Source organism: Salvia hispanica, chromosome 4 (assembly GCF_023119035.1).
Source record: "Salvia hispanica cultivar TCC Black 2014 chromosome 4, UniMelb_Shisp_WGS_1.0, whole genome shotgun sequence".
NCBI lineage: Eukaryota > Viridiplantae > Streptophyta > Magnoliopsida > Lamiales > Lamiaceae > Salvia > Salvia hispanica.
Window position 1 is genome coordinate 14,763,943 of NC_062968.1, and position 14,050 is coordinate 14,777,992.

The 14,050-nt window shown below is 34.9% G+C and overlaps 2 protein-coding genes across 6 annotated transcripts; one reads left to right on the plus strand and one right to left on the minus strand.

The window, feature by feature from the left end:
- The first annotated feature begins 4,764 nt into the window (after positions 1–4,764).
- On the plus strand, positions 4,765–9,107 carry LOC125222136 (chaperone protein dnaJ 10-like). 3 transcript variants are annotated; one of them, XM_048124605.1, is made up of 11 exons: positions 4,765–4,913; positions 5,027–5,177; positions 5,403–5,462; positions 5,575–5,657; positions 5,768–5,927; positions 6,654–6,783; positions 6,899–7,057; positions 8,014–8,192; positions 8,281–8,361; positions 8,452–8,595; positions 8,743–9,107. In XM_048124605.1, exons 2-11 carry the CDS (start codon positions 5,091–5,093, stop codon positions 8,824–8,826), a joined length of 1,167 nt encoding a protein of 388 aa, XP_047980562.1. In that variant the 5' UTR covers positions 4,765–4,913; positions 5,027–5,090; the 3' UTR covers positions 8,827–9,107. The 3 variants fall into 3 exon arrangements, with proteins under 3 accessions (XP_047980562.1, XP_047980564.1, XP_047980563.1); XM_048124607.1 differs by having other exon boundaries at positions 4,803–4,913; positions 5,055–5,177; XM_048124606.1 differs by having other exon boundaries at positions 4,867–4,883.
- A 107-nt stretch (positions 9,108–9,214) lies between these two features.
- LOC125222138 (UPF0047 protein YjbQ-like) lies at positions 9,215–11,767 on the minus strand. 3 transcript variants are annotated; one of them, XM_048124609.1, is made up of 7 exons: positions 11,542–11,763; positions 11,164–11,224; positions 10,986–11,080; positions 10,866–10,914; positions 10,013–10,067; positions 9,874–9,916; positions 9,215–9,489 (listed from the first exon to the last, which is right to left on the minus strand). In XM_048124609.1, the coding sequence occupies exons 1-7, from the start codon at positions 11,629–11,631 to the stop codon at positions 9,418–9,420; spliced, it is 465 nt and encodes a 154-aa protein (XP_047980566.1). In that variant the 5' UTR covers positions 11,632–11,763; the 3' UTR covers positions 9,215–9,417. The 3 variants fall into 3 exon arrangements, with proteins under 3 accessions (XP_047980566.1, XP_047980567.1, XP_047980568.1); XM_048124610.1 differs by having other exon boundaries at positions 10,868–10,901; positions 11,542–11,757; XM_048124611.1 differs by lacking the exon at positions 9,215–9,489 and having other exon boundaries at positions 9,876–9,916; positions 10,866–10,901; positions 11,542–11,767.
- Between the last annotated feature and the right edge of the window lie 2,283 nt (positions 11,768–14,050).

The following is a 14,050-nucleotide window of genomic DNA, read 5'->3' on the forward strand; positions in this document are numbered from 1 at the left end:
TTTGAATTTTGAAGATCAGCGAGATTTTGCAGATGAAGATTTGAAGATTTTGGAAGAGAGATTTTAGAGAAATTTTAGAAATTGGTTTGAAATCAGTTTGGATGTTTCACGCTTTTTTTATTAAAGAAATTACAATTTTACCCCCTTGTTGACATAATGTTGTATTTGTTGACATTTTGTTTAGCTTGTGGATTAGTGGCCCATATTGCATCTCATTTCTCAATTTAGCTAAATAATCTCAACCTAACAAGACCCTATATATATATATATATAGAGAGAGAGAGTTGTGATCAATGTCGAACCAATTTTAAAGACCGAACTAGAGACCAAATCTGGGCCATTAGATCTAGTTTTTTTGATGAGATGTGCTGCTGTGAAAATTTTTTCGGCTTCATTACAAGCCCATTTTACTTCATTGTATAGGTTTATTACTTCATTCTGTACGTAATACCTTGAAACTACAACATGTTTTTACTTGCTTCTAGTAGGCTTTGAAATGATTCAACATATGCTTCATTCAAATTCATTGACGTGGGTTTTTGCTTGATTAACATTTAAAAATGCAATTTATTCAAGTGAGTTTATTACTTCATTCAGAAACATTATTACTTCATTGGATAAGATTTTTACTTCATTCCAGTAGGACTTCAAATGCTTCTACACATACTTCATTCCAATAATTTATTACATTATTCCATGTGATTATTAAACCATATTAGCGCTATGGCGGTGGTGATAGATATTGTAGAGAGAAAGAACGGCACGCGACGGCGAAACCACATTTACGTACTGGAATGAAGTAAAAACCTACTGGAATGAAGTACAAACCTACTAGAATGAAGTAAAAACCTACTAGAATGAAGTAATATATTCTGGAACGAAGATAAATCTTCGTAGCATGTTAGTATGACTTATTTACCATCGGATGAATTAAAATAGGCTCGTGATGAAGGCGAAAATAATTTATAAATTTATGTATCTTATCCATAAAAAACTAGATCTAAAAGCCCTAATTTGGTAGGGTTCGGTGGTTCGGTCTTTAAGAGTGGATTTGTGGATAATGAGACTCTAAATATATATATATATATATATATATATATATAGAGAGAGAGAGAGAGAGAGTTGTGATCATTGTCGAACCAATTTTAAAGGCCGAACTAGAGACCAAATCTGGGCCATTAGATATAGATTTTTTGATGAGATGTGCTGCTGTGAAAAAATTTTCGGCTTCATTACAAGCCCATTTTACTTCATTATATAGGTTTATTACTTCATTCTGTACGTAATACCTTGAAACTACAACATGTTTTTACTTGCTTCCAGTAGGTTTTGAAATGATTCAACATATGTTTCATTCAAATTCATTGACGTGAGTTTTTGCTTGATTAACATTTAAAAATGCAATTTATTCAAGTGAGTTTATTACTTCATTCAGAAACGTTATTACTTCATTGGATAAGATTTTTACTTCATTCCAGTAGGACTTCAAATGCTTCTACACATACTTCATTCCAATAATTTATTACATTATTCCATGTGTTTATTAAACCATATTAGCGTCATGGCGTTGGTGATAAATATTGTAGAGAGAAAGAACGGCACGCGACGGCGAAACCACATTTACGTACTGGAATGAAGTAAAAACATACTGGAATGAAGTAAAAACCTACTAGAATGAAGTAAAAACCTACTAGAATGAAGTAATATATTCTTGAACGAATTTAAATCTTCGTAACATGTTAGTATGACTTATTTACCTTCAGATGAATTAAAATAGGCTCATGATGAAGGCGAAAATAATTTATAAATTTCTATATCTTATCCATAAAAAACTAGATCTAAAAGCCCTAATTTGATAGGGTTCGGTGGTTCGGTCTTTAAGAGTGGATTTGTGGATAATGGGACTCTATATAGGGTAGTGATAAAATGCAAACTTATATATTGTACAAACTCAAAACTCCCCAACACAACTTCAATACGGTTTCAATACAATATCAACACAGTGTAAAATTTCAAGATTTTAATGTCAACACAATATCAAAACAGCATCAATCATTGACTACCGTTGAAATTCTGTTGACATTTTCCTGTTGATGCTTTTTTGTGATCTGTTGACATTTTTTAATGGTCCAGATCATAGTTTTTAGTTTGTACAATATTTAGAGTTTTCATTTGATCACATTCATATATATATATATATATATATATATATATATATATATATATATATATATATATATATATATCAATTTATGGTAACTAAGTTGTGTGATCAAATACTAACTAAGTTATGGTAATAACTAATAACTAATATCAATTTTGTAGGTTAAAAACATCAACACAAAGACATAAATTTATCAATCTTCTTGTGCTAATAAACTTATGTCTTTGTGTTGACATTTTAAATTTACATGTTGTATTGATATAATTATGTCTTTGTGTTGATAATTTTAATGCACAGTATTGAAAGTTATTAGTTATTACTGTAAATTATATATATATATAGGGGCGCACTGTGGTCCATAAGGCAAATTCTGTCAAAAATTAAAGCAAATCTCAGCCCTTGGATCCTTAGATTTGATGGTTGTGATCATAATATCCGAGCTACATTATTATAGTAAAAGCGTTACATTATTAGTCTAACTACATTATTAGACTACACAATCTACATTATTAGACTAAAACTCGTTACATTATTAGCCGAGCTACATTATTAAACTACACAATCTACATTATTAGATGACACGTGGCATTAATCTAACGGTTACATCACAAGATCCAATGGCTGAGATTTGCTTTGATTTTTGACAGAATTTCACTTATTGATCTGATCACATCCCTATATTATATATATATAGGGGCATGTTAGGGTGCCACCACCCCTTAAAATACCACCATTCCTAGCCAATCATTTGTACATGTGGACGAATAATAAGCTGCCACGTGGCAAAAAAATCTGAAAAAGACGGCCAGCAATTTTTTGGTCTCTATACAACAATTTTTCTTGTCCAGCAATATCCGACACGCTATACAGTAATCTATAGATTGCTGTGTAATGTTTGTAATATTGTTGTGTAGCGTTTATAATATTGTTGTATAAGTAGTGTCATTTTAACAGGGGTTGTCATTTTAACACAAACCTATATGTATGTTTATATATATATAAACCCTAAACAATATTTAAATCTACGCATGATATTGTTTTGCGCATGACCTAAAAATACACTAACCATGACCTAAAAATACTCTACGCATGATATTGTTTTGCGTTTCTTTATTTATATCTAGTTTTGCATATATGGACTGAGTGCTTCAACAATACTCTCATGGAAAGCACACCAAGTAGTCTACCCACCACAATTGTCCAAACCTCAAATAGGAAGAAGTAAGCCACTTAGTTCCAGATCTGCACCCATGCAAATTCTACCATAATCACAACCAAGCCTAGACATAAGAAAAAAACAATACAGAGCATAAACCAATTTACCAAAGCGGAACGCCATCGTGAATGCGCATCTGTTTTTCCTCGAAGCCTATACCGGAGGTTTAACTTTCACACACCAGCGATACCACGAATTTCACAACTCAGCATTCTTGTGGATCCCCTTGTGGCTATGATGCTGTTGTGAGTGAATTAGATCCGAAGTATAATAACTAAGACCTCTTTTACAACTATGAGATGACCAGTCTCACACTAACAGACCTTACAAAAGCAAATACTCCCTCCGTCCCTCTTTAGATGAGTCGTATTTCTTTTTGGGTTGTACCACTGTAGCTGAGTCATTTTTTTTTTGGCAAAAAGTACTTTACTCTCTCTTCATCTCTCTACCTTTTTCCATTCTACTTTATTCTCCTTTTACTTAACTCATTTAAAACAATTTTTCTTAAATCCCGTATCGAAAAGAAATGCCTCTACTACATAGGAACGGAGAGAGTATAAAACAATATAACTCAAAGTTACATATCTACTTCGGAATAGATATGCAATAGAGATGCAAGCATGATAACACAAAACCTACAAAAAAAATCGCAAACAGTTACAATCAAAGAGGTTAAAGATCGAAGATCAGTTTTGCCCATACATCAGTTACACACAATGCATACTTTTATCAAAGATCTCAAGGTAATGTAAGTGAGGGACCAGCACACACAACCCCAACCCCAATCCAAAAACACGGAAAACCTCTTTGACTACCCTACTCGAACCACGAAGATTCACTGAACAAACCATGAGAAAACTCACAAATTGCTAACAAGAAATTAAACTCCTCCTGCCTATCAAGGTCAAGACTCGAGGAGTCGAGACCACAACCGATACACATGGTTAAGCAACTGGATGTTACAACCACTAAGAATTCTATATTGATCATACAAAGGCGAAGAATCACATATATTCTAATAGAAAGAGACTCTTATAGAAAATAAAATTGACGAAGAAAATAAGAATATCCTAATTTCAGGAAGTGAAAGAGCGTCAAGAAAATATGTGGACAATGGATGAAGGGTCATGTACAAACAGGGACCATCCTATCTCAAAGACGACACAAAGCCCCACAATTGAAAAACGGGTAGGAGCGATTCAACATGGTCATTAAATAAAGATAGTGGAATAAGCCAAAATAAGTGATTGAATTTCAATATTGAACCACAAAATATTACATAAATCATACTCAATTATAACTCATTATTTACCATATGGTCATATTTATCAATCGAAATATTTATTATGTATGCAATCTAAATCAAATGTTGCATATTAAATACACTCCAGATATATAATTGCGATCTTTCTTACAAGGTTCATTCAAAGCCAAAAAGCGTATAAATTTCTTACATCAGTCGTTTAGTCAACGCGCATTCAGGTGGAAACGACGACTGTGGCGGTAAAGTCGAATTCGATTCCATTTTCCTAGGTGCTGACCTCTTCCTGCATATTTTCGTCACCACATCCTCATGTATTTGTTGCTTTAGATTTTCTCTGTTTCTGGATTTACTTCCATTTCATTTTACGAAGAAAACTTTTCAGTGATTTCATTGGAGAATTGCTTGCTCAGCGTTATTGTTGATCGAAAAAAATTGGAGTGGCGGAGATGGTGAAAGAGACCGAATACTATGATGTGTTGGGTGTGAGCCCCACGGCCTCTGAAGCTGAGATTAAGAAGGCCTATTATGTCAAGGTGTGTTTGATTTTGATTTTCAGCCGTGCCCTAGTTTGTATGGACTCATTTTTGGGGACTATGGTTTTTCGATTCACCTGGCTTGATGGTATGAATTGTTTTTTCTGATTATTGATTGGATGTGGTTGAATGAATGTATCAGTCTGATTTACTTTATGCGTGATTTTAGGAATTGGAGTGTTGGATTTCATTTTTATGCGTCTAACTGGAAATGCTTTTTTGTAGGCTAGGCAAGTTCATCCAGACAAAAACCCAAATGATCCTAATGCAGCACATAAGTTTCAGGTGAGCTTATTGATTTCCAAGTTTTTATCTTTTGGTGTTTTATTTGAACATGTTATTAAGTAGGTGAAATGCTCAACTATATGTGTGCTCTTTCTTTTGTAATTTTTCTCAGATTTTGGGTGAAGCTTATCAAGTTCTGAGTGACCCATCACAGAGACAAGCCTATGATGCTCATGGGAAATCAGGAATTTCTACGTAACTCTATTTGCATTCTTGCATACATTTAACTTTGGACATTATAATGATGCTTTGTCCTAGTTGTTTTCACATCCATTTATGATAATATTCTCCGTTGATCATTTCAGGGATTCAATTATCGATCCTGCTGCAATTTTTGCTATGCTGTTTGGAAGCGAGCTTTTTGAGGAGTACATTGGCCAGCTTGCCATGGCATCGATGGCTTCTATGGATGTTTTCACAGAAGGAGAAGAGTTTGATACTAAAAAGTTGCAGGAAAAAATGCGGGTAAATCTTTTATATATTGCACATTATTGTATTCTGACAATTTTTTACTCGAAGGTCTGTGTAGTTAGTAGAATTGCAGAGCCTAGGGGGAAGTGGGGTTACATGTGCTAATTTTATATTTTCTGATTTCTATATTTTACCAATTTCATCTGATTCTTACTCAAAATTGCGTCTATGTTAGTTTGTGGTTCATTTAGTTGATAGTTAGCTATGTTGGTGCAAAAAAATGTTGCTCAACTTTTAGTAAGCTATGATAGTAGTATTATATTGATACCTTCCGTGCACTTACTGGTAGCCAAGGAGTTCAGCCTAAATGTGTTTTGACTTTTGATTTGATCAGTCCTACTTCCAGCACCTGCATAAATCATTTTATCCTTTCAAAATACTTACTAGTGTGATGGGAAGCATCATTCCAGCCTATTGTTTAAGCCTTATGATATTCTGGTGGCTAGATGTGCCTTGGTTATCCTGTCAGCTAATAAATGTAGAATGTACGTACTCCTTGACAAGCTTTGGACCTTCGGCACAAAGAAACAAAGTATCATGTTATTTTTTACCATTATTCTTACCGTAGTAATTTATGACTGCTGGGCATTCCTTTTATTATGGAGATAAAACATTTAGTTTTTGATGTGGTAGTTCATTGTAGTTGCAAAAGTCCTCTGTTGGTTTCTGTTTAGCAAAATCCCCTTTTTCGTCAAGTTTTGACTTTCATTTTAAAATTAGAGTATCCAAAAGGAAAGGGAAGAGAAGCTTGCTGGCATACTTAAAGATAGACTCAACGTGTATGTCCAAGGAAATAAAGAGGAGTTCATCAGCCATGCTCAGGCTGAAGTGTCGAGGCTCTCTAACGCTGGTGAGAAATCCGTTGCAAATTCCTTTATTTTTCTTTGTATAGTAGCTTTTCTTCTGCTATATTTTTGTTTGAGGAGCTACAAACTTGCTAATTGATGAAACAATGTTCTACATAGCTTATGGCGTGGATATGCTGAGCACTATAGGCTATATATATGCAAGGCAGGCAGCAAAAGAGCTTGGGAAGAAGGTGATGTACCTTGGTGTACCATTTGTTGCCGAGTGGTTACGCAATAAAGGACACTTTATCAAATCCCAAGTAACAGCTGCAGCAGGTTAGCTTAAACTCTTCTGATGTCATAAGTTGCTTTACTTGGTCTTAAAGTCTGATTAAGCACTTGCCGACTTCTCATCTTAGTCTGTCCAGATCAAATTCATGCTTTTTGAGCTGCATTATTCTATTTACAATTCTAGACGCTGTTGGACTTCCGTCTATTTGTTGTTTTGTGACCAAGCAAACACATTTGGTAATGATATCAGTGTAGATTTGAGTTTCACTAATATAACCCACTCAAAACCCTCACTAATAATCTTGGAAAATTGCGCTAATTTCTTGTTGTCAGGCTTCTTCTTACTTTCCTTGTACATCAAAAATCAAACAAACACAAGACTACAAAGAGTTAAAAAAATGAGGAACTAGATTACTTTCTTAGGTAGAATCCTGCCAAAGCCAAACAAACAGGCCCGAAGGGTTGTTCTTTTAGCTTTGCTATGAGAATGAGAGATAACTGGAGCTAATTTTCCTCCTGATTTCTTTATGCCTCTTTAACTTCCTTGTAATCTTTGTCGTCATGCCTTGTAGTGATAACATAAATGAGATTCTATGTCAGCACCAGTTCATACTGTAGTAGGATAGATATATCAAGAGTGCTAAGAGTCAGCCATCAATAGAAATGACTAATTTGTTCTGTTGAATGACTATTTTCTGGATTTTATTAGTTATTTACTGTATCTTTAATGCATTTTCATTGCTCTCTGTATCAAATGGTGACTGGGCAGCAGAATTTCGGGACCATCGTAAATTATCTTCAGATAAAAACAGTGTAGCAATATAGTTGTCCTTTCCTTTGTTTAGGTACCTACTGTTAAATTAAAAGTGTGGGAACTTTTGTTAATTTTAGCTAATCTCAGAAGTGGCATGATTACCTAGTTAAATACGCAAGCTTAAAATTGTCTGTATGCTGTTTTCAACCAACTCATGACATGATATTTAAATCAATTATTGCCTTAGGTGCGATTAATTTAATTCAGCTGCAAGAAGAAATGAAAAAACAGCTCAGTGCTGAAGGAAATTACACAGAGGAAGAACTTGAGGAATACATGCAATCGCACAAGAAGTTAATGATCGACTCACTCTGGAAGCTTAATGTGGCTGATATAGAAGCAACCCTTTCTCGTGTTTGCCAAATGGTTTGCCAACAGCTGTTTCTTTTGAATGTCGACTTTAATTATTACACAACAAATTTCTTTCTAGTTATCAATGCATTTATGTTCTCAGGTTCTACAAGAAAACAATGCCAAGAAAGAGGACCTGCGTATGCGTGCAAAGGGTTTGAAAACTCTTGGCAAGATATTCCAGGTAGTTTTGAGTCCCGCCTAATGTTAATCAACTTTCTGCTCTAAGTTTCCGTTTCCTGAGTAAAACAACTTTTACTCTAATTGTTTCCAGGGGGTGAAATCAGCTAATAGTAGTAACAGCATACCAACTGATCCTACAAGTCACAAACTGAATGGAAGCGAACCAAATCATAGCAATGCTCCTTCAAGCACATCTGCTAGATCAGTAAACAATGATAATGTCCATTTAAACGCGGTATAGCATCGTCTCAAACCCTTCCCCTTTCTCCAGATGAAATTTAACAACATATATTATTTTCATGCTTTTATTATACCCTAGTTAACCTAAACAATGTGCTCCTTCATGTCATAATTATAACAACTATCTTATCGAACTACACAGAGCCCGTATGTGGAGGCTCCTCAGATTGCCGGAGGTAACTTTCCGATGCCAGCTGCACCACCTGGTGCTCAGAGACAACCATAAAGCATGCATCAAGGATTGGGAGAGCATTTGTTGTTGTATTATTGTGGTATGTGTTTGGCAGCCGAGTGATCAACTAGTGTATATCATTATTATTCATTATCATTACAGCATGTATAGTGATATCATGTACCAAACTTTGTGATTATGTATTTATCCAAAACCATGACTGTTTAGTCATGATCCACATTCTGCTGATAAGTTTTTACTTTGGTTTTACCTATTTTCTTCTCTTGTAACAACTCAGGCAGAGTATTTTAGTAGAAACATTATGTTCTTCCGAAGATTCACATTGTTTATATCTTCATTTTTTCCTGAACTAATGTTTATACTACAGTCTTTTTAGTTTTTTTGTTGCTTTTGGTGTTTGGAAATTTTGAATGCAATATGCTGAAGTAAAAAGTGGATTTTATTTGGGATATACATATTTGAGCACTCAAAAGAGAAGGGTAGCCATTACAGATCTCTTACATTACAATTCACTCAAACAAGTCTCTGCTTACTTAGGGCACACCTATTCACAAAAGACAAGACAGGCTGCACTCATGAGCAAGTAAGAAGACGAAGAAGGTAGTTGCTGCGTTGAACACAATCTTAGATCCCATTAAGGGTGACCACGACTCTGCGCGGAGTAGCAGCATCACGGTGCTCGCATAGCCAGACACCCTGACCAAAAAGGAAAAAAAAAATTCAAGCATAAGTACATTTTAGAACACCTTTGCAGATAACTTGAAGATTGGTTTAAAAAGGGAGAGGCCAAAATATTGGCATAAGTCCTAATTGAGACAACCTTCTGGGAAAATCAAATGACGCCTGCAACTTTGAAAATTAAATCATTATTTTCAGGAAATTTACTTATTTCCTATGTTGTGTATTCACTATACTCTAGAATAGTCTTTGTTGCCACGAGTAACTTCATACGTGATCATCAATCAGATCTTTCCATTTTTAGTGAAATTTTACTACATTTGGGGATAACCTAAGCAGACCGCTTCTATTTTAAGATTAGCTTTTCCTTCATGGAGGTTACAAAAGTGATGTCGAATATACCTGCCAAGTTCCCATGTTCAGTTTTCCATCTGATATAGGGATCCTGCACACGTAGAATACAAGGAATGGTTGTTAGCCATTTTGGCCAACAATAATAAACAGCAACATATATAAAAATACAGATGGTTGAAGCTCGCACGTGAGGGAGCAGCCAAACATAGATGACTTGATATGTGCCGGCATGTCATCCGGACCTGCAACATCACACAAGGTGGTTAACAACCAATCAGTATGTTTTATCAAGTACAATAATCAAGATTCTACTTTTATCAAGTAAACACTACCTAAAGCAAATAAAGGCATACTTTTGTTAAACAAGTTTGCAATAAGACCTAGGAAAACAGGCTCAATTAAGATGATTCTATGGAATATATGATCAAGCATTTCTTACATATTCTAGAAATCTCATTAATCTGTGACCCCATATTCCCATCAGTCTGCTATAACAGGAAACAGAACAAAGAAGAATATCTTTGAAAGATGTGTATAGGAACTCAAGTTGACAATAGCACATGATGCAGCACACATTGCCCACCTCATTAGCCAACAAGCAACTCAAGCCTCATTTCTACTTAAAGGTTCTTGTGTTGGTAAAGACATTTAAGTGAAGCTACCCTTCTGGCTTTCAAACTAATTGCAACTCAATTTCAAAGCAGCTCCAACGTTTTTACCATACTACTAGTAATCTGTAGTTGGCATAAGGAGGATTAACTGCAAGAGGTCCTTTTACACGTATCACATGTATATAAACTAGATTACTAAGAGCATCAGGTATGGACAGCGCTATCATGCAAGCATCAAAAACATGTGCTGTATATTTTATAAGATGCATCTCCAAACACACAATAGCTTCTTGTCAATTACAAAATTAGTGGAAAATAGTTCTATCCCGAACATGAAGTTCCGAAGAGAAGATACCTATAGATAATTCATACTTTCTTTCTTATGTTACTTATCTTATTTGATAAAAATAAGAAGGATGAATGGACCACACCTTCCAAAGTATGCTTCCACGGTGCAGACCTTCCCTGAGAGCAAGAACTTTAACATGTGAATATCATCATCAAACAAGATATGTCCAGCATGCATAACCATGGAGAAAGCAAACCTACTTCGGGAACTACTTTGTTCAAAAATGTCTCTGTGTCAGCACGGACATCCGAGTCATAGTTCTCGTTTATAGTCAAAGAAGCACTTGTGTGCTGCACTGTTATTAGCAGACAGATCCAAATGGTGAAGAAGTTCAGAAGGAAACCAGATTTTTGCAGGAGTCCGGAAAGGCAAACTTACAGAAAAAATGAGCAAGACCACACCTAAACCCTGATAGATCCTGCCCAATCTCCTTCAAAATCTGAGACAATATGAACGATAGTGAAGCAACATAATGCAATATTTTCTAAGTCAGCTAACATTTCCCTAACTAGTTTCTTATGCTTCGCTTGATTAAAAGGAAAGGAGGCTAGCTAAAAAAGGGCCAAAAATCGACTAAATGAAAATCATAAGAAAGACAAAGTATATCGATTATACTATCATTGATTGATACGTGGTGAGAAAATTGAAATAACATGAAAATTACAAATTTGTGATTGAATTTGTAAAAGCTGTGGAATTAAGATTGATAAGGAATGAATTACTCCATAGAGAAAGAAAAAGAAGGAAGAGAGAGACCTTGGAAGTGATGAGATGGCATCCTCGCGATTGGGCAGGAATGGTGATGGTTTTCTGAGCCCATTTGGGCGCCGATGCTGCTGTAGCCATTCCAGTCACACAACTAAATCTTATGGAGTTGTAGTTGCCGAATTTCACTCTCGTCGCCGCTGCCGCCTGCACTAATTTTAGATTATACAGCCTCCTTCTCGACTATCTCCGTGGATACATAGCTAATTACCTATACACTCTACTCCAAAACCAATCTCATTTTTAGCTTCTGGGAAAAAAAAATAATACCTATTTTAGTTTACACTAAAGTAAAACTCAAAAAAAAATTAAATTTTATTAGTAAAAAAAGCGTAATATTGAGAATATTCTTATAAATTTGAGTATAGCGTAAACGATTAGAGTAAAATCATATTTGATGTGATATTTACACTAAAATAAGTTTGAATTTAATGTAAATGGTTGGAGATTTTCTTCTTCCAACACCACACCCTTATTTTTCACTTGTACATTTCCCTAATTTTTCCAACTCATTTTTCATTATATTTCTTAATATTAGTGTCAAGTCAATTGGTATCAATTAATAAGGAACGGAGAGAGTATTGGCTAACAAAATGTGCAGTTTGAATAATGGCATACGAAATCATGAGATTTAATTTCTCAATTGTCCCACAAATTCTAATGTAGATGAAATCATATTACTCCCTCCGTTCCATAGTAGTAGAGATATGGACGGACCCAAGTGTATTGGGGAAGGGGATTAAGCCCTCAATGAATTTTTTTTAACTTTTTTTCTATTAATTGTTTTTAAAATTTATTTAAATTTTGCATAAATTATAATGTAAAGCCCCTACAAATTATCTAAATTACTCAAAAATATCCTTTAAAACAAAATTTAATAATCTCAGTCCCCATCAACAAATACTTCTGCATCCGCCACTGAGTAGAGGCGTTTCTTTTCGATACGCGATTAAAAAAAATTGTGTTAAGTGGGTTAGAGCATCTCAAGGGAGATGTAAATTAATATAACTACCATATTTACCTTTTTTCATGAAAAATCATTCTCCAATGAGAGAGGTATTTGAGAAGGTATTATACCTTTTTTCCATTTTGAAGATGCATCTTTACCTCTCCATCAATGGAGAGGTAAAATTACTATATTTGCCCTTTTTATAAATGAAAAAATCATTCTCCAAGGGGAAAGTTATATGAGAATGTATTACATTTTATGTTTTTTAATGAATTTTGTATAATTATTTTATTTTTAAAAAATAATTTACCTTTCTATATACCTTTTCCTTTGGAATATGTTACTTAGAAGGGTATATTTCACTTTTTAAAAAGGTAAATATATAATAATACTTTTTTATATACCTGCTCTCCTTGAGCATCTCCAATAGCGGCTAGCCCACCGCCGATTCGCGGCGCTAGCCGGTCGGCTAGCCGAACTACTGCAACCGGCGAGCGCCGAATCAGCGAGAAATTAGTCGATTTCTATGCGCTGGCCGCCATTGCAGGCTGGCGATCGGCGAGCGCAATTTTTTATTTTTTTATTTTAAATTTTTTTTGAAACACTATATATTCGCGATTTTCACGTCATTTTCATTTGCACAACATGATCGTCGAAGACGAAGACGTACAACTAACTAATTGGGCCAATGACGATACCGATGCAACCGGTCCAAGCCACGGAATGACCACCCCTAACGTATGACGTGGGGTACCTCACGATGAAGCCGCCCGCCTCCAGGCACATGCCAACATGCGCCAAGTGGATGCTCGTATTCAACTCCAAAAGGATTTAATTGAAGAGTTGTGGGCACGGAAGACTGCACGACGATCCTTTTTTTCTTTATTATGTAATTTTTTTTAATGAATGTACTTTTTTTTAAATGAAATTAATATGTCTCGTAAATTTAATTCCGTAATTTATAGTAAATTTAATTCCGTAAATTTAGTTGTTTTTGAATTATTTTTATTGCGGCTACCATGTGGCTAGCCTTAGGCTAGCCTATTTGCTTAAAATAATGATGTGGCAGGTGGAATTTTAGTGCTGATGACGTGGCTAGCCTATCTCCATTGGAGATGCTCTTAGAGCATTCCCAACAGTTCCCTAAAACCTCCCTTATTTCTCCCTAACTCCTGCCACATCAGCGCCACATCAGCACCATAATTTATCCCCAGTTTTTAGCCAACTTTTAGCCAACTGCTCCAATGGTTTCTCCCTTATTTCTCCCTAACTCAACATTTCATTTTTACATCATCACTAATTTAATTGTTTTATTTTTGTATATAATAAAGCTAGCTAATTTAATTTATAAGACAAAACAAATAATAGTAATAAAATTCGTTGTATTAAACACGGGTAAACATTACAACGACGAAAATTAATAAAAAAAAATAGTACAGGAATGGAAAAAAAAATATTCAAAGTAAAAAAATTAAGGATGAGGAGAGAATGAAGAGAGAAAAGGGATGAGGATGGGGAGAGAATGAAGAGAAGGTGTGTATTTATAGGGGG